The 26848-nt window shown below is 43.9% G+C and overlaps 1 protein-coding gene across 8 annotated transcripts in view; it reads left to right on the forward strand.

The window, feature by feature from the left end:
• The window catches only part of TBC1D1 (TBC1 domain family member 1), a 248435-nt gene that overhangs the window by 200231 nt on the left and 21356 nt on the right, over nt 1-26848 (forward strand). For all 8 annotated transcript variants that reach the window (XM_008957560.7, XM_003832157.7, XM_008957562.6 and 5 more), the window contains 4 exons: nt 195-380; nt 6217-6378; nt 13313-13471; nt 26031-26275. In XM_008957560.7, the coding sequence (XP_008955808.1) occupies nt 195-380; nt 6217-6378; nt 13313-13471; nt 26031-26275 (752 nt within the window). The remainder of the gene's footprint in view (nt 1-194; nt 381-6216; nt 6379-13312; nt 13472-26030; nt 26276-26848) is intronic.

Genomic DNA, 26848 nt, shown 5'->3' on the forward strand with positions numbered 1-26848 from the left:
ATTTGATATATCATTTGTTTCACGTTTGTGGCTCAGACATGGCTTATGCCAATGCATATTAACACATGAATTTTAAATTTGGTGATATTATTATATTTTATCTGAATGAACAGAATTTGCTGAGTTGACACTGTGTTTGAATGTGCATTTTTTGTTGAAAAATGACAATTCTGGAATGCCGTCTCCCTTTCCAGATTATTCAGAGCTGGGAGAGCTTCCCCCACGATCTCCTTTAGAACCAGTTTGTGAAGATGGGCCCTTTGGCCCCCCACCAGAGGAAAAGAAAAGGACATCTCGTGAGCTCCGAGAGCTGTGGCAAAAGGCTATTCTTCAACAGATACTGCTGCTTAGAATGGAGAAGGAAAATCAGAAGCTCCAAGGTTGGTTTGCCATCTTGATATTGAACAGGCCTGGTCTTATCTTGGCTCTGAAGTTAATGACATCAGACATAAGCATGCTGTCTTAAAAATACAGCAGCACGATAGTCTAATGTATACATCTATCTATATCTGTTTACTTTTTCAGAGTAATATTAACACTGTTTACTTTCTGGTGATCTAATGACAGTTTCACCAACAGTATTCATTATTCCTCTATGGTCACTGTTAGTACAGTGTTTAGAATTTCTGAGATCCAAGCTTTAAATCTAAGCTCTAACACGCTGAAAGGTGCTTTTCGTTTTGTTTTGTTTTGTTTTCCCCTCTGTCTCTCTCTCTCTCTCTACTTTATCCTCAGCCATGGTCTGTGCCTGTGTGTTAGGTATGAACTTTTCTTGTGTAAGTCATTAACATAAGTAACTTCACTCTGTGTGTGCTTTTTCAGTGATTTGCAAGTAATCTGAAAAAAAAGAATTAGCTGAGTTCTACCTGTACTGATATCAATAGTGTCAAAATATGACATGAACTTTGAAAGTTTAGATTTTGTTCATTTCCTGTTTCCATACTGACACTGGAACCAATTAATGTTATCTTCAAAGTAGCTTAAGATGCAAAGTTTACATACTCTTTGGAAAGAGCATGAGTCTTAGGGTATCTAGAGAACTGCCCGGTGATAAAGTAGTGAAGATTTTGAGCAGGAAGTCTGCATAATCTCTTTCAAAAGGAAGATGTAGCAGATGGTTCAGTCACCCTGCCATTGCCCCAGAACAATTTTGGAATTACAGTACATTTCATTCAGCATCATTCTTGATTGCAAATTTTGATCTTTTAAAATGACCTTGATGCTTGTATAGAGCTGAAAGTCATTAAGACACCAACTCTGAGGAATAAGCTCCTGAGAATGTGTTGCATCTGTGAGTTTCAGTTGCATAGCTAGTGTCATAGCGAGTGGATAGACGTTCTCTGTGCATGTCCCTACAATGCTTGTGAGTTATGACAACACTGTGTACGAGCAACATAGTTTCTGCAGTTGAAAAGTACGAATTCATAGAATGTAAAGAGATAGTGTCTATATCTTTTGACTGAAAACAGAAAATGAGATATAAACGAATAAGACCTTTCGATATGAAAGTAACCCCACAGTTGGAATAGGCTAGTAAGCTTTCCAACATGCAGTTTTGAAGCTGAGAAAGACGGATCCTCTCATCAGGGTGCTGTGGAAGATGATAGCACACTGGGGGGCGTTTAGAGCAGGTGAGTGCTGTTTTCTTCCAACCCAGTTTTTCTGCCACTTTCTTGTGTTTTTCTGAAGGTAATTTTAAAAGCAGATGTCTAAAAGATGTTTGGTAGTGATGGCATTACTGCATGTGTCATCAGTTAAATGACAGCTCGGGAGCACAGCAGTTATGTTCGTGTGTATCTTGGGATTTTTGTTGAAGAGGAAAAAGGCAGTTATGTTCATCATGTAGGTCAAACTTTAATGCCAATACTGGCCAATATTCTTGCAAATGACAGCCATGTAAAATCAGGGCATAGCTATAAAATGGGAACGGTGCTCACAGCTGGCTTCTTTGTGGTGAGGACAGCTGTAATTGGTGAGGCAAAACCAGTGTGCCACAAAAGCAGAATACATTCTGCTGTGCAAGCAATGACCAGACAGACTAGAATGAAAAGGCAAGAGTTTCCTAAGGTTACCTGGAACCCCTTGCCAGGTGTTGCACAAGTTTACTGGCCCTTGCCAACATTCTTCTAATGCTTCCTCATTTCATCTGGCTTCTTGGCAGTGTTCAGTTTTTGTGGTCTTTTATTTTTACTGTTTGACTTCATTTCTCTTCTTAGCTCTGTAAAGTTCAACATGTGTTTATCTTTGTGGTGAAAACACAATAAACTTGCTTAATATAATGTTGGAAGTATTAATCCATTGTATTAGTGTGTACAGGACCTGGATTGCTGATAAAAAAATAACTAGCAATAACAGCCTGATTGCTTAAAAATATTTAGTAAGTTTTGTCGGGGTGGATTAGGGGCAGGGCAGAACTTTTACATTAAATATAGATGCAAGATTTGATAAGAATCAGCCAGAGTGTACAGTAAGTATTCACTTAATGTTGCCAATAGGTTCATGGAAACTGCGAATTTAAGCAAAATGATGTATAATGAAACAAATTTTACTAAGGGTTTATTGATAAAAACAAGAGTTAAGTTCCTATGGCATATTTCTGGGCACAAAAACATCACCAAACTTCTAAATAAAGACCCAAGACACTTCTAATATTAAATATTGATGTAAATGTGAGATATGCAAACATTTAAGCAAGATTAATACAAATATGATAATTATTGGCTTGGCACAGTGGCTCACTCCTGTAATCCCAGCACTTTGGGAGGCTGAGACAGGGAGATCACCTGAGGTCAGGGGTTCGAGACCAGCCTGGCCAATGTGGTGAAACCCCATCTTTACTACAATTACAAAAAAAAATTAGCCAGGTGTCGTGGTGCACACCTGTAATCCCAGCTACTTGGAAGAGTGAAGCAGGAGAATCGCTTGAACCCAGGAGACGAAGGTTGCAGTGAGCCAAGATGGTGCCACTGCACTCCAGCCTGGGCAACACAGTGAGACTCCATCTTAAAAAAAAAAAAAAAAAGAAAGAGGTAATTATTTTTCCACTTATTCCACTTCAGGGTCTCAGGGGGCCAGAACCTATCCCTACAGCTTGGGATGCAAGGCAGGAACCAGCCCTGGACTGAATGCCATTCCATCTTGGGGTGACTCACACACACACTCAGACTGGGACCATGTAGACATACTGATTAACCTAATGTGCACATCTTTGAGATGTGGGAGGAAACTGGAGCACTTGGAGAAAACCCACACAGACATGAAGAGAACACAAACTCCACACAGATAATGGCCCCGGGCTAAGAATCCATTTTTTTCTTGTCAACATTATAAGAAAGCGACATTGAGCATAAAGACATTATTTGAGGACCTGCTGTACTATGTACTTAGAGAGATAGGCATTCTATCTTGAGTTTCTTTTTTTCTCCCTTCTTGAAGGAAGGTTAAATTGCATCTGAGATGGCTCTTGAAATTGATCAGGGGTTCAAGCTGACTTGCATACTCTTTGGGAAAGAATTTAGAAGGATGTGTATGAGGAAGTTCTTATGGTTAAGCCTGTTTCCTGACTTGAATAGATGAATCAAATATTTTTTACTATTCTGGAAGCATCGCATTCTGGAAAGAACCATACTATGTCATCTCAGTCTACCTCACTCCATTGTAGGCACTTGGAAGCTGAAGTTGTGATTTCTCCAAAATTAGGTAGCTAATTTTCACTGGTGTTAGAACAAAAAGCGTTGCCTCTCTTTGAAGACACCAGTCCTCCACCGTCCTCCTCTGCAAGGCCATTCCCCCCCCCCCCTTTTTTTTTTTTTTTTGAGACAGAGTTTTGCTCTTGTTGCTTAGGCTACAGTGCAGTGGCACAATCTCGGCTCACTGCAACCTCCGCCTCCTGGGTTCAAGCGATTCTCCTGCCTTAGCCTCCAGAGTAGCTGGGATTACAGGCGCCCACCACCACACCCGGCTAATTTTTAGTAGTAGTAGTAGTAGTAGTAGTAGTAGAGATGGGGTTTCACCATGTTGGCCAGAATGATCTCGAACTCCTGACCTCAGGTAATCCTCCCACCTTGGCCTCCCAAAGTTCTGGGATTACAGGCATGAGCCACTGTGTCCAGCCAATTTTTCTGTATTTTTAAATGAAGATGTGAGCAGCCTAATGTAAGATCACAACATGTGATTCAATACAGCCGTGGCTTGGTGTTGACATGTTATTGCCAGTTGAGCTAATCCATGTAACTCAGCATTTTATGCTTTACTAAGATTAAAATGATGTGATAACATTAAATTTTGAATTACAGTTGATGTTTTTTATTTAAAAAACATTTTTCTTAGGTAAATAATACATGATGGTTTAAAAATCAAATATTCAGTGCAATTCTTCTAAAATCTCTGCAAGTGTGGGGGTCATTTAATTGCTGAGCCTCCCAGCCTATTAGCTTTCCATTCTGAGCTTTCAAGAGATGGTGGCAGCTGGCAAGACAGTTTTGTCTGGGAAAGCCATTGTTAACAGAGCAGAATTGGGGATGGAGCAGCCATAGCCCACCCACCAGAGTAGGCACAAATCAGACCTGAACGTTATCACAAAGTCCAAGTTGGCTCAGACATTTCTGTTAAATCATAATAAATATTTTAGAGAACTTGGTTGCAAATTTACATTTGATCTCAGTCAGTCCTCTTCCCCTATCTCTACAAGCTTACAAACCGCATGGGTGTGTGGGGGTCTTATTTAATATTGTGAACAGCTGGTTCCTGTATCTGAAGTACTTGCCCTGGAGCCTGGGTGTTTGTTGTAGTTCTGCATCATCTGCCTTGGTTGATAAGGCATTTTGGAAGCCACTGATTTTAGGCAGCAGTGTTGTTAGGATAGTGAAACAGCAGGATGTTTGTGGATTGAGCCTTTTCAGCTGAATCTTCTGGCCAGTTCTTTCTGGCTGTGTGAAGTTGTGTCGACTACAGAGCAGGATGCTCATGTTGCCTGCTGGGCTCTGTTAGGGTGGCCAGACGTGCTTGTAGCAGCCTTACTGCCAGAGGAACGTACGTTGGCATCCAGAGTCCAGTGCTGCCGCCAGTTGCAGTGCAGGAAGGCTAGCCCCATACCTGATTTGCTGCAAGGATTAGCTCAACTCTAGTGACATTTATTGTGTTTTCTCATAGCCCAAATCACAGCCAAAAAAAAAAAAAAAAAAAAAAAAATCTAGGGTTGACATTTAAAAAATTTTTTTTTAAAAACATTTTTCTTGGTTAAATAATACATGATGGTTTAAAAATCAAATATTCATTGCAGTTCTAAAATCTCTGCAAGTGTGGGGGTCATTTAATTGCTGAGCCTCCCAGCCTCTTAGCTAAAAAATCTAGGGTTGACATTTTAAAAAATGTATTCATCAGAGTACGAGGGAAAAGATTAAAGATGGTGGATGGAAAACCATAAAAGCTGAGAGGAAGGCAGCACTGGGCTTAGAGTCACTTGGCTTCCCTCTAGCTAGTAAATAACCAGCACCAAATCACCTAATCCTCCTGAACTTCAGTTTCTGTGGCCATGAAATAAGAGGTTGGGTCCAGGAATCAATGTAAATTGTCAATTTAACATTTCCCTTTATTGATATTACTCCCCCCTGGGCTTGATAATTTAGTTATAATTCTTCATGCAGCTTTAGGTTGAGTAAGTTTGGTGGGAAACAGTAGCTCTCTTCATATGTTTGAGAGATGTCATTTGAAAGGGGTAGATTTATTCAGTTTAACTCCAAGAAGCAGAAATGGGACCCATGGTAGAAGCTACCAAATGGAGGTTTGGCTCAAAATAAGAAAACGATCTTTGGAGTGCCTCTCCTAGTTTAGATGAAAAAAATTGCATCAAGTTGTAACCATGCTAGTCATTGGGAATTTTATTAACAACACATAGCTCCTGTCCTGGGGAGGCTCATAGTTTGATGGGGGTAAGATGGAAAGAATTGGGCAGATGTGGATTATGTCTTAGCAGTAGAGCCAACAGAGTATGTTGGGGGTGAAGGGGTAAGAGAAATCACATACCTCCTAGGTTTTTAGCATTTTCCAAAACGAGGAAAATGGGTAGAGGCATGGACAGTGACTTATATTTAGACGCGTTAAGCCAGTTGTAACTGCTTGACGTCTCAGCGGGATAACAAGTAGGCAGCCATGTTGTGTAATGGAAATTCCATAGCTGTAGCCTTTACTAATGCGCTCTGGAATGGTCTATTCCAGCCTCTGAAAATGATTTGCTGAACAAGCGCCTGAAGCTCGATTATGAAGAAATTACTCCCTGTCTTAAAGAAGTAACTACAGTGTGGGAAAAGATGCTTAGCACTCCAGGAAGATCAAAAATTAAGTTTGACATGGAAAAAATGCACTCGGCTGTTGGGCAAGGTAAGCTTCATTGGGAAGCATCTAGTCAACCTCACCCCTCATTGGTGATTGGGGAGAAGTGTGGAATTAAAAAAAAGTCAAGTCTAATTTTAGTGGCCATCTCCCTTCTTTTCATCACATCTTAATCTATTTCCATATACCTTACTTAATAGACATGAGTTTCACCACCTTTCATGATTCCTCTTAATTAAAATTCCCAGAAGGCCGGGAAATAGGAAGAAGACAGAAAAACCCAAGGGTTTCGTTGCCTATAAACTAGATAATGATTTGATGATATACTTTAAATTAAATTATAAACTAGAAACTAATTGTATGGCTTGTCTCTGGGTACTCTAGGGAGACAACATAGTGTGGGGAGCACAGACTTCAGACAGGTGGTCTTGGGCTTAAATCTCAGCCCTGCCACTTACTTTGCAGTGTGATCTTAGACAAATGCCTCACCCTCTCTGAGCTCCAGTTTCTACAAGTGTAAGATGTGGGTGCTGACAGTGGATGTTGTGAGGAGCACACAGCATATATCTGCTATACTGTAAGGCCTTAGAGAGCGGGCAGGATTCACTGTTTTTTCAGTGAGATCTGCCAGCCCAAACTGTTACTGGTCCAAGAAGAGATAAGTACAGAACTTGAAACTAAGCTTTTGGAAATGTTTCCAGCAATGTGACACAGTGATCCTAATTAAAAATGTGGACTTATATTTTGTCCATCTGTTTTTTTTTAAATTTTGTTTTTCTACTAATTTATTTTTACTGTATCATATAAAAATATCAGCCTGTAGTAGACTGGAAAATTTTAAAAAAGAAAAAAAATTGATGCTTCACAGATAGTTTGAGAACCGCTATTTTTAAGCTTACCTTCAGTCATTATTAGTGTTCTAGTCAAACAATGATTTCTTTAAAAATATATGTTAATGTCTTCTGGCAAGAGTAAAAGCCTGAGTCTAATCTGATTCTATGCTACTGAGTTCTGGTTGAGCTCATCATGAATAACCAGGTGTTCTGAATAAGGGTTTCAAGTATGTATAGAATGGGTTTTTCCTGAGTTTATCAGTTGTACAGTGGGAAAACGTTGTATATGCACTTTTTCTTTTTTGTTTTTTGAGATGTAGTTTCACTCTTGTTGCCCAGGCTGGAGTGCAATGGCGCGATCTCAGCTCCCTGCAACCCCTGCCTCCCAGGTTTAAGCTATTCTCCTGCCTCAGCCTCCTGACTAGCTGGGATTACAGGCGCCCGGCACCATGCCTGGCTAATTTTTTGTGGGTTTTTTTTTTTTTTTTTAAGACAGAGTCTTGCTCTGTCGCCCAGGCTGGAATGCAGTGGCGTGATCTCAGCTCACTGCAAGCTCTGCCTCCCGGGTTCACGCCATTCTCCTGCCTCAGCCTCCTGAGTAGCTGGGACGACAGGTGCCCGCCACCATGCCCGGGTAAATTTTTTTTGTATTTTTAGTAGAGATGGGGTTTCACTATGTTAGCCAGGATGGTCTCGATCTCCTGACCTCATGATCCACCCACCTTGGCCTCCCAAAGTGCTGGGATTACAGGTGTGAGCCACCGTGCCCGGCCAATTTTTTGTGTTTTTACTAGAGACGGGTTTTCACTGTGTTGGCAAGGCTGGTCTCGAACTCTGGACCTCAGGTGATCTGCCTGCCTCGGCCTCCCAAAGTGCTGGGATTACAGATGTGAGCCACTGCACCCGGCCTGCATGTGCATTTTTCATCTCTAGGAGCATAAATGGAACAAAGCAGTGTTTTTTCTATAGTTTTTTAGGCATTTTTAACCTTTTCTGAATTTTGACATCAATTTTAGTAATCATGGGAAGTTATTGTTCATTACGCATTTTCCCTTTCTATGGATAAGGAAACTTGGGCTTAGAGCAGTTGAATAGTGGCTTAGGGCCACAGAGCTGGGTTCACACCACCGTACTGCACTGCCTCCTGTTGAACAGGATCTCCAGGTGCTTATCTCAGAACACGTATGCAGTGGTGAAGACCGAAGTTCTGGATGGACACCAGCTTTCAGTGTGACTTTGGCAGGTACCCTCTTTCTGGGCTCTTGCCCCCTTACTGATAGAAGGAGAGACTTGCACTGAGCAGAGGATCTTGGAGCTGTCTTCCAGTTCTAATATTCCTTGCACCTGTACTTTTTCTTGAGGTTTACCTTTACACCAAATGACCCCAAATTGCTGTTTTGAAAAGGGAGAAAGCAGAGAAAAGAATGAGTCTGTTCTTCCCCCATTCACAGTTGCCTAGATGATCACCTTCAGGTGTCTTTGCTTCTGCGAAAGGCAAATTGCATGGGTCTGTGACAGCTATTCCAAATATTTGAGCTTCTTAGAAGCCTGGCACCTGGATATTTGTTTTTCACTGGGCGTATTTTGTGGGGGCTAATAGAAATACTCTAGGAATCTGGACCCTGGGTAGTGAAAGTTGGGCACAGATGATTGAGCATTCTGTACACTGGAGTGAGCTAAGGCTGACCTGGAATTTCCTTATGTGTTGCCTGACTTTCCCACATCACTTTTTACTGCAGAAGCTCTAACCATAAAGGGGGCTTTGTCAGTCAGGTGGTTTTAACACATTAAGATTTAACAACTCCAAACAAATGACGGCGGTCTATTTTGTGGTTCAGAATAAAAATGTGAATCTAAAAATTTGAGCCTAAATTTGAATCATATCTTTGACCTTTGAAGTTGAGGCCAACTCACCTCAGAGACCTTGTAAGAGAGGACAGTTGTGTGGATTAAGAGGCCCTTCCTCATAGTGACATAAAAGACCCTGAAGTGATGGAAATAAAGGAATTTATAAAATTTTCCCAGTTAAAATTAGATGAGGGGCCAGGATTAGGGTATCAATTTAGGAGAAGATAACATAATCCTATGACATTATAGATAATTCAGTTTAGTACACATCAAAATGATTTCTCTAAAGATATCTAGATAGAACCTTATAAGCTGGAATGTCTTTTTTAGGAATGGGATTGCAGAGTGGCTGCCTGGGCTGCTGACAGTAAGGGCCAGATGCAAACTCTGCTTGCCTTTGACCCGGCAATGCCATTTATAAAAACTTACTCTAGAAACTCATCAGCCAAAAATGTACTGCAGTAAGAAGAATGCTTATTGTGACATTGTTTAATAGTCAAAACAAAACAAAAAACCCAACATGTGACTATCCCATGTCATATTCCTTGAAAACGACACCATAAGTAGATCTGTATTTACTGATGTAAAAGATGTCTAAGTTGTTAAATGAAAAGAGTACAGCATGGTCTCCTGTACTGTTGATATTTCCATGTGCGTATACATGGAAAAACACCCACGATGCAGATGTCCAGGTTATAGACAGGATGACCATAGGGCCCAACCTGGCATAGCCCTGGTTTATGACTCCTGTCCTGGCAAAATTATTAATAGCCTTCCTCCTCTTCACTGTCAAAAGCTTCCTGCTTTGGATGGTAAATATATGCTCATTCTAGTTATGGGTGGTTTTTCACTTTCTTCTTTATACCTCTTGCATTTCAGAGGTTTTTTTGCACCACTTTTAAACAGTGAGTGTATATTATTTTTTAAGTGAGTAAGAAGCTATTTACATGGGGGATGGAGGAATGGCCTCCTGCCCTCCCAGACCCTGCCTGCAAGCCGTAGGTGGGCTCCACTGCCAGGTTTCTCTTGGGTTAGGAGTGAAGACAGCACCATGGTGGGGAAGGGCATTCCAGGCCATTCTTAGCAAAAACATTGGGTCCAACCTGCATGATCCTGTGCTTTAAATCACAGAATCTAAGCTTACTCCTGAATACCACAATATCTGGTACTGTCCAGTGACACAGCCAATATTCTTTTCTTTCAAAAAATAAAGGTCTGATAAGACAATGGGAATGATTTAGTAATAGGAAATTGGACATTTCATAACTTGGGAAAATTTCCCAGTTTGAGAAAAAGTATTTTGTGAAAAAAAGCCCCACTATAAATCACTTATCATGCTGACTGTTTTCTAGCCCACATTTACTTCTCATCAGCGTTTGAAGTATTTGCGGGGAGGGTGTGCGTGTGTGTGTATGTACCCAGGATATATCTATGAGCTGGAATAGCAGAGGGAGACAAGAAATAGAATAATAGTAGAAAGCAGAGATCAGGGTATATTTGCTTCCTGTTGCTACCATAACAAGTTACTACAAAAATAGTGACTAAAACAACAGAAATTCTTCTCTCAGTGTTCTGGAGGCCATAGCTCCAAAACCATGCCGTCAGCTTGTCTGTACTTGGCCTCTTCCAGCTTCTGGTGTCTGTCAGCTTCCTAGACTTGTGGTCACGGCACTCCAGCCTCTGCCTCCTTGGTCACATTGATTCCCCTTCTCATCTCCTCCTCTGTATGTCTATTATAAGAATGCTTGTCACTGGATATAGGGCCCATCTGGATAATCCAGGATGCTCTCCTCCTCCCAAAGTCCTTACTTAATTATATCTGCAAAGAAGGTAACATTCACAAGCTCCAGGGATTAGGAAGTGAACACATCTCTTTTGAGGGGACACCATTCAACTCACTCTACAGGGTCATTATATTAATGCTGAGATAAAATTACAGAAGGTATAGGATGTGGTCATGGTTTACAGGGGCCCTGTATTTCTTCTACAAGCCAACTTAAAAAAAATGATACGTGAAAGGGAAAGAAGAAAGTACTTACTACACAGTAAGTATTTCCAAGAGGTGGCCCAGTGAGACTTTTGAATCTGTTAATAAAATGATTACTATTTGGTTCAAATCCACAGATGGTTATTTTATCATTAATTGCAAGATAGGAACACAAAATATTTTTTCTCTAGTCCCTATTTGAGTAGCAGCCTTGTTTGACATTTCTGACATGGAGGACACCAAGAGAAAATGGCAGTCAGCATCCCTGGGCTGTCACTCACTGGCCTAATGACCTAGGGCAAGGGACCTGTTCTCACTGCCTCTCTTTTCTTTACCATGAGGATAATCATGTTTCCCTTAGAGGGTTATGAGTATGGTATGGGCCAATACACATAACGTGCATGGAATGGCGATGGTGCATAGTGGCCTCGCAGTCAGTGCTATCTGCTGCTGCTACCTTGCCAGAGCAGAAACTTTTCCCAAAGGTGGCCAGAGACAGAAACCAGAGAAACCATCCTCCTGGGCAGGCTGTCTGAGTGGCAGGGCAGGGTACAAAGCAGCCACTTTTTTTCCCGGATGGAAAGAAAGATCAATGCCTAACTTGGAGGCTTCCTTTCTCCCAAAAGACAAGAAAGACTTGGCATCTTATTCTTCAGTCTTCTTGCTCTCCCCCTTTCCACCTTTTTGGCCTTGTAATAGCTGAGTAATGAACTAAAGAATTTTGGTTCAAAACTGTCACCTTTTAAAATTAGGTTTGCCCTAAATAACATCCTTGACTTTAAGAGAATTTTCTTAAGTTTTAGACATTTTTAATCACTGTGAGTATTCAAATTAATCACATGCAAAGCATTAGGTAGAGGCTCTTGGACATTTTCTGTTTTTAGAGCTTTGTTGGATGCTCACATGGCAATGTCTGTGCAGTCAGTTCCTACCCAGCCTCTGGGCTCTTCTTGCAGCTTATCTTGCAGAAAGAAGCCTCATCAGAATTCCAGAATCTCAGCTATGATTAGCTTACTCCACCTCAGCTCAGAAACCTGCATGGTTCCCTGGAGCTACCAAACATGGGGCAGGTTTCTTGCCGTCAATTTTGCCTCTCACAATAACCCTTCCAGCCTTCTTGCCAGCTGCTCTCTTCCACATGCACCCTTGTGCCTGAGGCAAACTGAATCACTCTCGGTTCCCTCTCTCTTGTACTTTTCTCTTCCTTTTCCCTCATCCTTAAGGCTTGGCTCAAATGAAGGATTCTGTGGAACCTTGATTGCTCAGTTAGAAATGAGCAAACTGTCGCAAGGACAGAAAACCAAACACCGCATGTTCTCACTCATAGTTGGGAATTGAACAATGAGAACACTTGGACACAGGAAGGGGAACATCAAACACCGGGGCCTATCGTGGGGTGGAGGGAGCGGGGAGGGATAGCATTAGGAGATATACCTAATGTTAAATGACGAGTTAATGGGTGCAGCACACCAACATGGCACATGTATACATATGTAACAAACCTGCACGTTGTGCACATGTACCCTAAAATTTAAAGTATTATAATAATAATAATAATAATAATAAAAAGAAATGAGCCAGCTTCTCTTTCATCTGAGCTCTACTTCCTTTTGATTCTCTCTGCTTTCTGAGATCACATCTTACATGACAATTTTTCATACTTGGCTTTATTTCCCTAGAATGTCGTTAATTGGCACCAGGTTGGAGCTCAAGTCGTATTCTTTATTCCTTGCAGAGTCTGACAGGGTCAGAACATGATAACACATTTGAGAAGTGAGAAGAAGGGGGGAAGGGGCCAGGGAAGTGAGGGGAGAATAGGGGGTGGAAGTAGGGGAAGAAGCAAATAGGGCAAGGTTTTAGTTGCCTCCCTTCTGTTCTTATGCTGTTAATTAATCATGGAACCAGTGGCCAGGCATGATGGCTCATCCCTGTAATCCCAGGACTTTGGAGGCTGAGGCAGGAGTATCGCTTGAGCCCAGGAGTTTGAGACAAGCCTGGACAGCATAGTGAGACCCTGTCTCTACAAAAATAAAAAAAACATTAGCCAGGCATGGTGGTGGGCACCTATAATTTCAGCTACTTGGGAGGCCGAGGTGGGAGGATCATTGGAGCCCACAAGGTTGAGGCTGCTGTGAGATGTGATTGTGCGTCTGCACCGCAGCTCGGGTGGCAAAGCCAGACTCTGTCTCAAAAAAAAAAAAAAAAAAAAAAGGAACCAGAATTTGGATAAATGGAACATGAAACACAATTCATTTTTATTATTAAGTTGTATTCTGTGCATAAATTATTTCCATGTCTTCTCCCCCTTTTAAAGGTGTGCCACGTCATCACCGAGGTGAAATCTGGAAATTTCTAGCTGAGCAATTCCACCTTAAACACCAGTTTCCCAGCAAACAGCAGCCAAAGGATGTGCCATACAAAGAACTCTTAAAGCAGCTGACTTCCCAGCAGCATGCGATTCTTATTGACCTTGGTAAGTCTGTGCCATCGATTAGAGATGACAGTGGAAGTTTCACTCACATGAAAAATCTGAAGAGACTGTCCAAGTTATTTATTGACCTGCCTTTAGGTTTAGCAATCAAAATTTACTACTGAGACTTTTAATTTAAAAAGCCCTAGGGTAATCACAAATGTCATCTTCAAGCATATAAAAATCTCTGTATTTTCACTGGGGAGCTTGTTAACTTTGCTTGGCATGGAGGGAGGGTGTTCATTAAGGCTGCAGTCATAATTGTGGTTCAGTCCAGTAACTCAAATATTGATAGGAGGTTTTTACAGTCAACCGAAGGAACATCCTGGAAAACGTATAGATGTTCAGAACCGAGGCTTGGTTTAATTACAGGAGCCACTCCCTCGTTTTTACTGCTCACAAACAGAATTCATCAGAAAAATTGTAGAAAGCAGTTTGTGTGTGTGCCTTGAATGATTTTATTTTGGAAACTGGGTGGCACCTTGTCTCTTGAATAGTTTTTAAAATAAGAAGATGGGAACAATATACAGTCAGCCCTCCATATCTATGGGTTCTGAATTTGGGGACTCAACCAACCTCAGATGGAAAGTATTTGGGAAGAAAAATCAATGAAAACTAAACAATAATATAGATTTTAAAATATAGTAACTATCTATGTAGAATTTACATTGTATTAGGTGTTATAGGTAATCTAGAGATGATTTAAGGTGTGTGGGAGGATGTGGCCGGGCACAGTGGCTCACGCCTGTAATCTCAGCACTTTGGGAGGCCAAGGCTGGTGGATCATGAAGCCAGGAGATCGAGACCATCCTGGCTGACACGGTGAAACCCTGTCTCTACTAAAAATACAAAAAAATTAGCCAGGCATGGTGGCGGGCGCCTATAGTCCCAGCTACTCAGGAGGCCGAGGCAGGAGAATGGCGTGAACCCAGGAGGCGGAGCTTGCAGTGAGCCAAGATCATGCCACTACGCTCCAGCCTGGGTGACAGAATGAGACTCTGTCTCAAAAAAAAAAAAAAAAAAAAAAGTGTATGGGAGGATGTGTGTAGGTTATATGCAAACATAGCACCATCTTATAGAAGGGCCTTGAGCACCGTGGATTTTGGTGTCTGTGGGGACTCCTGCAACCTATCCCCCGAGGATGCCAAGGGATAACTGTATTGGATAGATTTGCAGTTGCCACTGTGAAGAACTTGTTGAACTGGGGTGTGATTATGATGCACAGAGGGCCCTCCTGACTTGTCAGTGGCCATGCACAGGGCCAGGTGGCAATGCACTCCCGTTTGCCTGCCGCCTGTCACCCAAGCTGCTGTCTCTACTGGTGGTGAGCTGGCTCGATGTGGTAGGAGATGGGCCCTGCTGCTTTTAGAGCATGTGGCCCTGCTTCCAGAATACCTGTTCTGGTTGCAGCTGCTGCTGCTGAAGGCTCCACAGAACACGTAGTGCTTTGGGGCCCTGCGGTGGCCCGGTTCTCTGAGTGTTCCTGCGGCCACGACAGAGGGTGCAGCGTGAGCAGCATCAGGCAGTATGAAGTCCTTTCCTCTCAAGCCACGTAGCTAGCCTTAAAGGTTAATTTCATAACCCTTAAGGTTATTTTTAAAAAAAAATTTTTTTTTTGAGACAGAGTCTCACTCTGTCGCCCAGGCTAGAGTGCAGTGGTGTGATCTCAGCTCACTGCAAGCTCCGTCTCCTGGGTTCACAGCATTCTCCTGCCTCAGTCTCCCAAGTAGCTGGGACTACAGGTGCCCGCCACCATGCCTGGCTAATTTTTTGTATTTTTAGTAGAGACGGGGTTTCACCGTGTTAGCCAGGATGGTCTCAATCGCCTGACCTCGTGATCCGCCCGCCTCGGCCTCCCAAAGTGCTGGGATTACAGGCGTGAGCCACCACGCCCGGCCCCACTTAAGGTTATTCTTTAGCTTGAACATCATCTCTGAGAAACTTTCCCTGACTGTGGTCTCCTCTCCCACCTCAAGACTGGATGAGGTGTCTTGCTAAGCCCCCTGTAGCACCCCACACTCTCCCCATGGTGCGTATCACATTTCTCATCATCACCGTTATCTGCTTATTATCATCACTGCTGCTGCCTAACTTCACCTTGGGCCAAATGTTGTGCAAAGGGACTTAAACTCCTTTCTTTAATCCTTACAACATGATCAGGTAGATGTTGTTCTGTTTCTCTTTAGAGTTGAGAAAATAGAAACAGACAGTTTACGTAACTTGCTGAAAGTGACACAGCCGATTTGCCGCTAATCAGTGTGACTTCGGAAGCTGCACTTTTTTTTCAACTTTTATTTTAGATTCCAGGATTGTGTATGCAGGTTTCTTACAAAGGTGTATTGTGTGATGCTGAGGATTGGAGTGTGATTGAACTTGTCACCCAGGAACCAAGCATGGTACCCAATAGGTAGTTTTTCAACCCTTGCCCTCCTCCCTCCCTCTCCACCCCCCAGGAGTCCCTGGTGTCTGTTCTCATCTTTATGTCCATGTGTACCCAGTGTTCAGCTCTCATTTCTAAGTGAGAACATGTGATGCTTGGTTTCTGTTTCTGAATTAGTTTGCTTAGGGTAATGACCTGCAGCTGCATCCATGTTGCTGCAAAGGACATGATTTTGTCCCTTTCTATGGCTGCAGAGTATTGCATGGTGTCCATATATCACATTTTCTTTATCCGGTTCACTGTTACTGGGCACCTGGGTTGGTTCCATGTCTTTGCAATTGTGAATAGTGCTGTGATGAACGTGTGAGTACATGTGTCTTTTTGGTAGGATGATTTATTTTGTTTTGAGTATATACTCAGTAATGGGATTGCAGGGTCGAATGGTAATTCAGCTCTTAGCAGAACCTGTATTTCTTACTCCACCTCCCCCGCCTGTCCTTAGTATACAGCAGTGGCTTTTTATTGCCTTTTTCCCTTATAGGATACAGCCCTCTGCGGACTGGGCTGGGGCTGTTTGGCCATTATACCCTCGGCTTCTAGGACAGTGGCTGTGACACAGCAGATGCTCAAAGAATATCTTTAAGATTCAGAGTATGAGACACTGCACTAGCACCGCCATCTCATGGGCCCTCACAACAGCCCTGGGAAGGTGGCCTGCACCCTCTCTAAGAAATGAAGAAACTGAGGTCACATGTTGACCATGGTCACAAAGTCAACTGAGGGGAGGTGAGAGGAACTGAACCCACTGTCACTCTGTGTTTCCCTGGGACCCTCTGAGCCCAGGAGCCCTGTGTTGCTGTGCAGTGGCAGGCCAAGGCAATGCCTTGGTGGAGCTGGGGCCCATTTGGCCCACTGACCTGAGGAAAGCAGTTTTGTGAATTGGCAATAGCTGCATTTGCTGACATGGTGAGTTACAGGAAATGCCATCATGTTCCTATCATGTGAAACAAAGTGAGAAATAGGTTCAGGGTGGGAGGCTGAAAGGGAGGAATGCAGACGGCCCCGCTCCCCACACTTGCTCCAAGGCTGGGAGGAGGAACGGGAAGGTGTCTCCCCTCCTGGATTCAGTTGCCTTCTTCTCTTCATTCCCCTGCAGTATCCCCTCATTCTTCCACGGGCACAATCAGCTCCTGCTTCTTGTTGCTCAGATGTCATCACTTTTCTGCAGAGGGAAAAGAAGAGACCAGATCAGCACAAGGGCCTCGGTGTGGCTGCGCACTCCGAAGGCACTGTGTGTGCCTGAGCCCCACCACAGCCTCCCCTGCAGGGCTCAGGCAGCCTTCCTCGAGCTGGCATGAGGTCTGTGGGAGTCCGGTCCACTGGCAGGGCTGGCTGCATTCAAGTCCTCTCCATCCCTGCCTCTCCCCACCCTCTCCCTCTGCTGCCCCCTTCTCTGACAGTGCTGACCCCCTCTCTCTTCCCCACTCTTTCCCATCCTCGCCTGGCCTCCGGTTTGGATGCTGTCCACATACTTCCCGAGGGCCTGAGAGGACCTCCGTGTGAGGCAATACATTTCCCGGGTCACCTCTTTGTCTCTCTCCAGGCTTTTTCCAGGGACTCCCCGGGGTCAGTCTCCTCTCCCCACTGGAATGGGGAAACTGGGATTGGCCTAGACCCGGCAGTGGAGTCCCAGGTGCCCTGCGTGCCCGGCTGACTCCGCCCAGGGAGGCCTCCCACAGAAGCTCCTCCAGACTCCACCTGTTACCTCCCCCACTTCTCTCACCCAAGGCTGTGCTGTGGCCAAGTCAGTTGTTTAGTCTACACTTTCAGTTTAGTCTACACCATGGCTACCTCAAGGCCCAGTGAAGGTGTGTAGTATAAAGCAAAATCAAATCCGTATTTCAGTTTTCCTTTAAAAGTGACCTTCATATTCTGGCCAGAAGAACAGAATGGTTGGTTGGATATATTTTGAGTTTCCATGGGTTTTTGTTTTCCTGCCTCTTGCTATACTTTCTGAAATTGGCTTTTAGTCTAAACAGGTTTTTTTTTTTTGGCAATGTGTTTTCCTCCAAAGAGTAAGAATAATAGGCCTCATGGCTGGGTCGTGTTCTACAGTTTGTGAATATTTTCTCAACCTTTGTCAAATTTCATCTTTACACATCCTGTGTGAAATTGGGCACGTGCCGTTATTTCCAACTTAGAGGGGATGAATGAGCCCTCAAGAGCTTGAGTTCTCTGCCCACATTGCGAGTTACTCAGTGCCAGAAGGAGTTCTGGAACCCAGGTCTCCTCAGTCTCCATACCACATCCCTTCTAGGGCACCATGTTGCTTCTGTGTTTCTTGGCTCTGCCCACTCCATGCCAGCACAACTCTCCCCACCCCTGCTTTGGTGGAATCATGTTCCTTTGGGGTAGATCACACCAGCCAGAGGCAACTGCTCTCAGCTTAGCAGATGGTACTCATCACATTATTCTTGAAGCCTTGGGTCAGGAGCCTGCCCCACCCATCTGCATCCATTTGTCCAGCCCTCAGACAATTGCCACTGTTTTCATGTCTATTCTTTGACTCTCTATCCTGGGTAGATAACATGGACTGCCCAGCATCCTGTCTTCTGTCTGGGGCTCCCACTGTCGTCCTGACCACACTGGGGGCTGCCAGTGACACTGGGAAACTCCCGAGGGACCCCCTTCAGGCTTCACATCATCTGCTCCCTCCCTAGCATCCCAGCCTAGAACACTTTCCAGCCATCAGCTGCATTCCCCAGTGAGGCGTGCAGCCTCTCCCATGATAGGAGGGCTTCAGCCGAAAGAACACTTCAACAGGCCCAGAAACCCAGGAGCACCATTAGATCAGAAAGCAGAAGCAAGAATGCATCTAATCTCCCCCACATCAATTGCTATAGTTTTATTAATCTGCATATTATAGGTCAGTAAGGGGATGGCACAGTTTATAATCCCTGCAAGAGTCTGATGATCTTTTGGTGACCAGAAGTGCCATTTTTTGATGGGCTTCTAGAGATCCTCCATCAGGGATACCAGACATGTTTGGCATGCCTGTGCTGCTGCGAGACGCTAAGCGTGTGTCCAGACTACACGTGTGGGTCACGGGTCCAGCAGCAGAGCTGTCATATTGATTGTTTGCTTCTACTAAATGTATAAAGCCTGCCTGGTGTCCAGAAGAAAAGAAACTATAATCCAATTTTTTAGAATCCATAAAAGGTGAGAAGTAGAACATTTAGAATCCACAAAAGATGAGAAGTAGGAGAACAGTTGGATTTTTTAGAATCCATAAAAGTTGAGAAGTAGGAGAACCTCCAGAAGGAAGGAATCAGCTGAGAGTATTGAAGATGACCAAGTACAAACGGGCAGAGGGGAGCGCTTCCCCTTCTCCTCTCCCAGGCGGTGGGCTGCCTCGCTCGGCCAGGACACACAGAGCAGCATCGTGCACTTTGAGGGGCAGGTGGAGCTGCTCATTACTAGCAGGGGTGCTGGCGGGGACCACAGTGTTCTCTTCCATCTTTGAGTTGAAGTCCTGAGTGAGAAATGAAAAAGCTTCATGGCAAAAGACAGAAAGGGACCTAGAATGTAACATTCAGCAGTCTTGTTATCTCACGCACCTGTCTGTCCAGTTGGGGACGTTGCTGTATGGAGGTCAATTGAACAATCACAGTTGAGGAGCCTAATGAATTCTTGCACCACCAGCCACACACATTATTCTGAAGAGTGAGCCGTTGTCTCTGATCTTATCAGGATCACATCGTGGGATCATATTTATTTGGTCATTCTGAATATACCCTTTAAGTCCAAAGTGAAATAACTAAATGTCGTTGATAAAAGGAAAGAATAAAGTGGGGTATGATTTCCTTTCACAGAGGTCTGGAATCTTCCTGCCTTTTTCAAGTCAGTCGGTGGTGCTGGCAAATGTTTAATAACCAGCTCCTCTCACCCCTCAGAGGAAGCCCTTGGTGTTCAGTGTTTGCAGATTTCCATTGTGCAACTAGTCCTCCCACACCCCATTTTAAACTACCCACTTGATGTCACTGGTCATGGAGTTGGGCTCACAGAGCCAGTGGGAGTCAACTGGAGCAGCCACTGGACTCATTCAAGTGTTTCCCAAAAACAATCTGCTCCTAGAAGGACTCTCCCTTAATCTCCTAACCCTGCCATTCAGGATGATTCCCTGCACTCTGGGAAGCACACGTTCTAGTGGGAAGAGTGATACTGGGCAACTGATAACCAAGTGACTTAAACTTCTGAGGGTTACAAAGGGTGTTTGTATCCTCAGTGTCTCATTTCAGATTCTGCTCAGAGCTAAATGCAACAATGTGAGAAGATGTTAGTATCCCAGATCTTCATCCAGGAAGGAATCTTAGAGATCATTAGGTTGTAGGGTTTCTCTTCTGCAGAGGAGATAGAGGGTCGGTGTCAGATTGCTGGTTTGCCAGTACCACTCCCTGGAGAAAAGAGCAAAAGAAAGAAACTTGTTAGTCAACTGTGCAGAGCCACCGTGAGACTGAATAGCTTTGTGGGTGGCCCTGTGTTTGCTGCAAGAGACCTCTGGCCTCTTGTAGCAGCTGCCACATGGTAAACAGAGCCGAGATATCAGGGGTCTCGCTGAAAATGCAGTCAGATGGGCTCTGAATAGAGGAAGGCAGGACACTCTTGAGATGGGATGGGGTTTCTCACAGCACCGTACAGGGACCACCTGCAAGATCTCTTGAGGGGCTTGTGAAAAACACATCCCTGAGGTCACCATTCTTGACCTGCTGCTTATTGAGTTTCTGATGCCTGGGATGTGCAGGTTTAACAAGCCCCCAGATGATCCTAATAGGATTCCTGCCTGAAAATTGCTGGGTGAAGGCTCTTCCCCCTCCAAGTGATAAAGAAGGAAAAGATTGATCCTGGAAGAACATCCGTTAGATGAGCAAAATTTTGTGGAGCACTTCATGAAGAGGAATTACTAGGTCATTGAGAAATATGTTTGAATTGTGGATCATCTTGTAGGCCTTTCTGGCATATTTCTCCACTTAGATCCACAAGACACATCGAATGTCTTTTTATAAAGGGGTTTTTTAATGCCCATGTTTGACCCTCTCCACTTAACAGTCCCATTCTCATTTTATATATGAAGGTAATCTGCTTTACAGAAAAATGTAAAGGACCTGCACTTCTCTGCTTTGTGGTAAGTTGTAAAATGCAGTTTAAAGAGGCAGGCCTCATATCCTGATAGATTTGTAGGAAGGATTGCACAGTTTTACCCAGCTTCCCTCGAGTTTGGCAGAAATTAGCTTTCCCTGAGCTGGTGCCTTCCCGAGCTAGCATGCTTCTCCTATGGGGTGTGTGGCCTTCTGTCCTGTCTTCTTGAGGCAGAGCTTCAATCTAGAATCTGTTCACAAACTGAACAAATGCAACAAACAGTAAACAGTCTTTTGCTCATAGTTAAGGTGCCTTGAGTTGGGTGTGAGGGGCTGAGTGTGTTCTCAGGGGTGCTCTGCCCACGGCTCCGGCCAACTGCTGCAGGTGCGCATCATATGGGTGGTCTTTGTGGAATGCCATCAGCACTAGCTTAGTACCTCCTAAATGGGAGCTGGAGGGCTACAGTGCTCAACACTGGATTATACGAATGTGGATTGTCCAGGAAATGCTTTTAATCCCCCTCATCCACTCTCTACCCACGTGACCTGCCTCTCCCTCTTTACTTGGTGTTTACTCAGGAATGTGGGTGAGTTGTCGTCTTAGCCTAGAACAGCCATTCCCAAACTTTGATGGAAGGATGCCATTCACTTTGAAAATTATCGAGTAGCCCAAAGAGCTTCTGTTTCCATGGATAATTCCTATCAATATTTACTATATTAGCAATTAATTAAAACTGAGATTAGTATTTATTTGATTCGTATTTATTTTTACATAGCTATAATAAACTCATACATATAAAAAATTATTAAAAAATGACTGTTTTCCAAAATAAAATTAGTTAGAAGTGTGACATTGTTTCTACATTTAAAAAATCTCTTTAATGTCTGATTTAATAGAATCCGCTGAATTTTATTTGCTTCATTCATTCTGTTTTGCTTGTTATTTGAAACATATAAAGAAAAAGCTGACCTTGCACAGATCTATAGTAGGAAAAGCAGGGGGAGGGCCTCATGGACCCCTAAAAGGATCTCAGCGACCTCCAGGGGTCCTCAGGCTGACCAAACATTGAGAACTATTGACCTGGAAGAATGTAAAATAGGAAAACCGTGTCTCCCCCAATAGAATTTCGTGTAAAACATGGACTGTGTTACAAAGTCAGATGGGTGCAGTTGTCCTGCTTAACCGCTAATCAGGAGCTGAAGGCCAGAGACTCACAGCTGTTCCCCAGCCTGGTAGTGAACCCAGAGGCCTGTCTTGCTGTGCAGTGGGACAGGAAGTTGCATTTGGGAGTCTCATAGAACACACTGGAAGATGTGTTTTAGCTCGGCCAGGTTCATGCAGGACAGATTTTCTGCATAAAGAAAATCAATGACAGTTTCTGAAACTGCATCCTGGAAGCCTTGACCAGTTTGGGTAATAACAAGAGATTTGAAAGTGTGGGGTGTACAGGTGTTTTGCTGAATCTAGGTGGTGGTGGTGATTATTATTATTTGGAATTCAGCTTTCAGTTCTACCTGCTTGTGAATTCCAAACTTTGTGAAAATTAGTTGCTTGGACGAAACTTTTCTTTGCCTCTGGAAGGCTGTCAGAAAGCAAGATTTCCCAGCTTATGTGCAGTGTTATAGTTAATAGAGTAATGGCTCTGCAAAGTTGTTCCTTTACTTTAAATGTAATTTATTTTGCATTTGTGCTACAGAACGGTCATAAGTGTGCCCTTTTGTCCTCTTGTTTGGAAACTGGGTTTTTATAATGTGTGTGGTCTATCCGAAGATTATTGCCCATTATTGAACACCATTCATAGCAACCATTTGCATTAGGCATTGTACGTGTACTCTCCACTCTGCAAACTATGTGTTCTGTCCCTTTTTAAAAAGAGGAAGCTAAGGTTCAGAGAAGCTAGGTAGTCCATTCTGAGCTTCACGTGCCAGAGGCCATTTTGTACTTACTTCAAATGCCATTGAAATAAATGCACATCAGAGAATTGTTCTTAGCATAAGGGGCGCTACATGTAACTTTTTGTTAGTGAAATGGAAGATGTTCAAGGGCTGTGGTTGATTAGAGAGGCGTCCAGACCCTGGCTCCAGGGACTCTGGAGCAGAACTCGAGGCCAGTGCCTGTCGAGCGGGTCCCCACACTCCATCTGTGTGACCTGACTGGGTGGCCCGGCTCTGCCGTTAGATTGCCACGGTGCCCTCCTCTGGTTGAACCTTTCTCGAGAAGTGCTTGTTGGAGGCTTGAGTGCAGAGCCTGTGAGAAGCTCTATGTGGTTCCTATTGCCTGTCAGCTTGCTGATAAAGGTCATTGGTTTGGCAAAATTTGGCCCAAGGTTTGCTTTCTCATAACGTACCACTCGGTAGCAAGGCTGGGAGGAAGGTGGCTATAGCTATTTCTGGAAGCTGCTTAGGGGGCTGCCTCCCCCTAAATTGGTACATAATTTGCAGGGCCTATTGCAAGATGAAAATGCAGAACCCTTTCTTGAAAGATTATTAGGAATTTCAAGACAGAGACAACAGAGCATGAAGCCTTGTGCAAGGTCCTTCTAAGCACAGAGCCAGTGTGACTGCACAGAACACACACCCGTGAAGCCAGCTCTGCCCCCACCGTCTGACCACTCTTGAGTGGCCAATTAGCATAGGTCACTCCCCACCCTGCTAGGCCCACCCTCTTAGGAATGTTGTGAGGCTTAAATAAGAAATAGCCACTCTACAAGCGGTGTCAATTAGCATGGGCTCTGGTTTCTGTGTGAGGTAGTTTGCTAACATGAGAGGGTATCTGATTAGCTAAAACGATAACACTGACAGATTAAATTCAGAATAACTAAACCTTCCCTGTGTTCCTTTATGCCACATGACTCCTGCATATTCTGCTACCAGCACCTGTTTGATACCAGACGGAGGGGGTCCATTCGGGATGGGACAGGAGCATCAGCAGAAATGCAGAGGTGGGGAAGTGCTCCATCTTCTTGGAAGCTGAGCTGGCAAGGGTAATGGAATGAAAGAGATTGTGAATATTTTTGAGACTATGAGGAAACCAGTACACTGGTGTTGCCCAGTACAGAAGCCACATGTCGCTGTTAAGCACTTGAGATGTGGCTACTCCAAATTGAGACGTGCTGTCAGTATAAAGAACACACTGGATTTCAAAGACTTGGCATGAAAAAAGAATGCCTAATGTCTCAGTATTTTTATATTGATTATGTTGAAGTGATAGTATTTTGTGTATGTTGGGTGTAACAAAATATCTAATTAAAATTAACTTCACCTGTTATTTTCTAATGTGGGTGCTAGAAACTGTTACATCCTGCATGGGGGTCACATTCCAGTTCAGTTGCATGTGCTGCTACCCATTGTTCTACAAACACACACACACACACACACACACACACACACACTCACACTCCTGCACACAACCTAGAGGGGTCAGAGACCCCAGGAGCCCCTGCTTCTGGTGCCCAGGCTAAGCGCTGGAGTAGAAGATAAAGCTGGGAGGGTGGGTAAGGAGGTGAGTGCACGGAGCTCCAGGCTAACAGAGTGGAGAATTTGTTCTTTGAGCACTGGGGAGCTATGGATTGCTTACTAGCAGCAAGGTGACTTGTGCAGGGTATATCTGGGGGAGATTTATTGGGGGAAGAGATACAGGAGGCAAGAAGTGAATACAGAACGAGAAATCAGGACAGTGGTTAGGAGACCGTAGCTTTCCTCTTGAGTCAAGTTCAGGTAACACATCTGGACTGATGAAATTCTTTCTTAGGAAGCTGAGGAAGAGCCCATGAAAATATGTTCCTCCCTGTGCTGAGACCGAATAATTGCAGTGAACAATTAATGTGTGGCCTAGATGCACCTTTTGCCTTCACTGATCCAAGCAGGTTCATAATTCTTGCCTGGGCCCAAGCTTGGCCCTGGCTGCCAGCTGCCTGGCTCCAGATGTTTCTTCTCTTAATCGTTTCAAGTACTTCTCTGCTCCCTGGAAACAGGCACTCCCATCAGTCACATTCCGGAGGAGGAGGAAGAGGAACTTGACAAGTATCAGCTACAAAAGCCTCCTGAACAAAAGAAGTCCTTTAAGCCTATTTGAATAACAGTTTTTTGTGAAAATAATCAGGTTGTTGAGAGCTTTTTTTTTTTTTTTTTAAACTCTTTTTGGAAGGTAGCTTTTGTGAAAAGAAAACACCTGCTGCTCCTCAGGCTGTTTCAAAACACTGCCTATAGTTTGAAAGTACAGAGATATGCATGTGGTATGAAGCATTTGCAGGCATAATATGTGTAGTCTGGGAAAAGCAGATCCAGAGAGTGTTTGTAGTAAGGCGAGGCCTTTTAGCTGCATTTAGATGATGCTGGGATTGGGGTGGGTGCAGGGTGCAGCAGTGGGGAGGAAGAACTGTGTGTGTTCCTCTTGAGAATAGGGGTTATGTCTAGAGGATTAACAGTTTTCTTTTTTCTTTTTTTTTTTTTTTGGAGATGGAGTTTTTCTCTTGTCTCCCAGGCTGGAGTGCAGTGGCATGATCTCAGCTCACTGCCATCTCTGCCTCCCAGGTTCAAGCAATTCTCCTGCCTCAGCCTCTCGAGTAGCTGGGATTACAGGCACCCGCCATCACGCCTGACTAATTTTTTCTATTTTTAGTAGCGATGGGGTTTCGCCATGTTGGGCAGGCTGGTCTCGAACTCCTGACCTCAGGCGATCCTCCCGCCTAGGCCTCTGAAAGTGCTGGGATTACAGGCATGAGCCACCACACCTGGCCAACAGTTTTCTTTTTTCGATTGAAGTTCAGCTATTTGCAGGACCGAAGGTAGTTGTAATTACTTTCACCTGTACTTCCACCAAAAAATAAATAAAACAACCATGAGTAATTGCTGATTTTTAATTGAAAGCATTATTCCAGGAATAACTGGTGGACTTTGTTTGCAGAGGAAGTGGCAAAGACTGATTGATATTATGATCCAGCTTCTAAAGATTTTGCTGCTTAATCTGAAGCACATTGGATTTCTGGTTCAATAGGCTTTCTTTTTTTGTTTTTATTATTACAACTAATATGTATTCTTTTCACAGGGCGAACCTTTCCTACACACCCATACTTCTCTGCCCAGCTTGGAGCAGGACAGCTATCGCTTTACAACATTTTGAAGGCCTACTCACTTCTAGACCAGGAAGTGGGATATTGCCAAGGTCTCAGCTTTGTAGCAGGCATTTTGCTTCTTCATATGAGTGAGGAAGAGGCGTTTAAAATGCTCAAGTTTCTGATGTTTGACATGGGGCTGCGGAAACAGTATCGGCCAGACATGATTATTTTACAGGTATAGAGTGTTCCTTATGTCTTTAATACAACAAAATGCTAAGAATGTTTCTTATCCCTCTCCAGATGTGCCTCAGGAGCTTTTTCACTGTCAGGTAACATTGTAATAGCTGTCACTGCTGATAAAGGACTCTGTGCTAGGCATTATTCCAAGCGCTTCATCTGCACTTCCCTCTAATAACAGGAAGACACTGTTCATTGTCTCAGTTTGTAGATTGGAAAACTGAGTCTCCAAGAGATTATAAATTGGGCCCAGTCACACAGCTAGCAAGTGTCAGAGCTGGACTGGAAACCCAGGCCTCTCTGACTCTAGGGCCTTCCCTCTTGCCCCCATCAGCCATCAGATGATCTCAGACCCACCTCCCAGCCTCTGCATCTGCTCTTCCTCTGCCTCACCCCCACCCTTGTCATCTCAGGTTCAGCTCAAATATCACATCCTGGGAGAAGCTCATTCTGACTACCCTGATGTTGTGTTCCCCACTTCCACCTTGGGCACGCTGCGTCACGTTATCCTGGCTGATTTCTTTTGCACAACACAGCCACTGCCAGAAATGATCTTGTTTCCATAATCATC

This window comes from Pan paniscus, chromosome 3 (genome assembly GCF_029289425.2).
Source record: "Pan paniscus chromosome 3, NHGRI_mPanPan1-v2.0_pri, whole genome shotgun sequence".
Taxonomy (NCBI): Eukaryota; Metazoa; Chordata; class Mammalia; order Primates; family Hominidae; genus Pan; species Pan paniscus.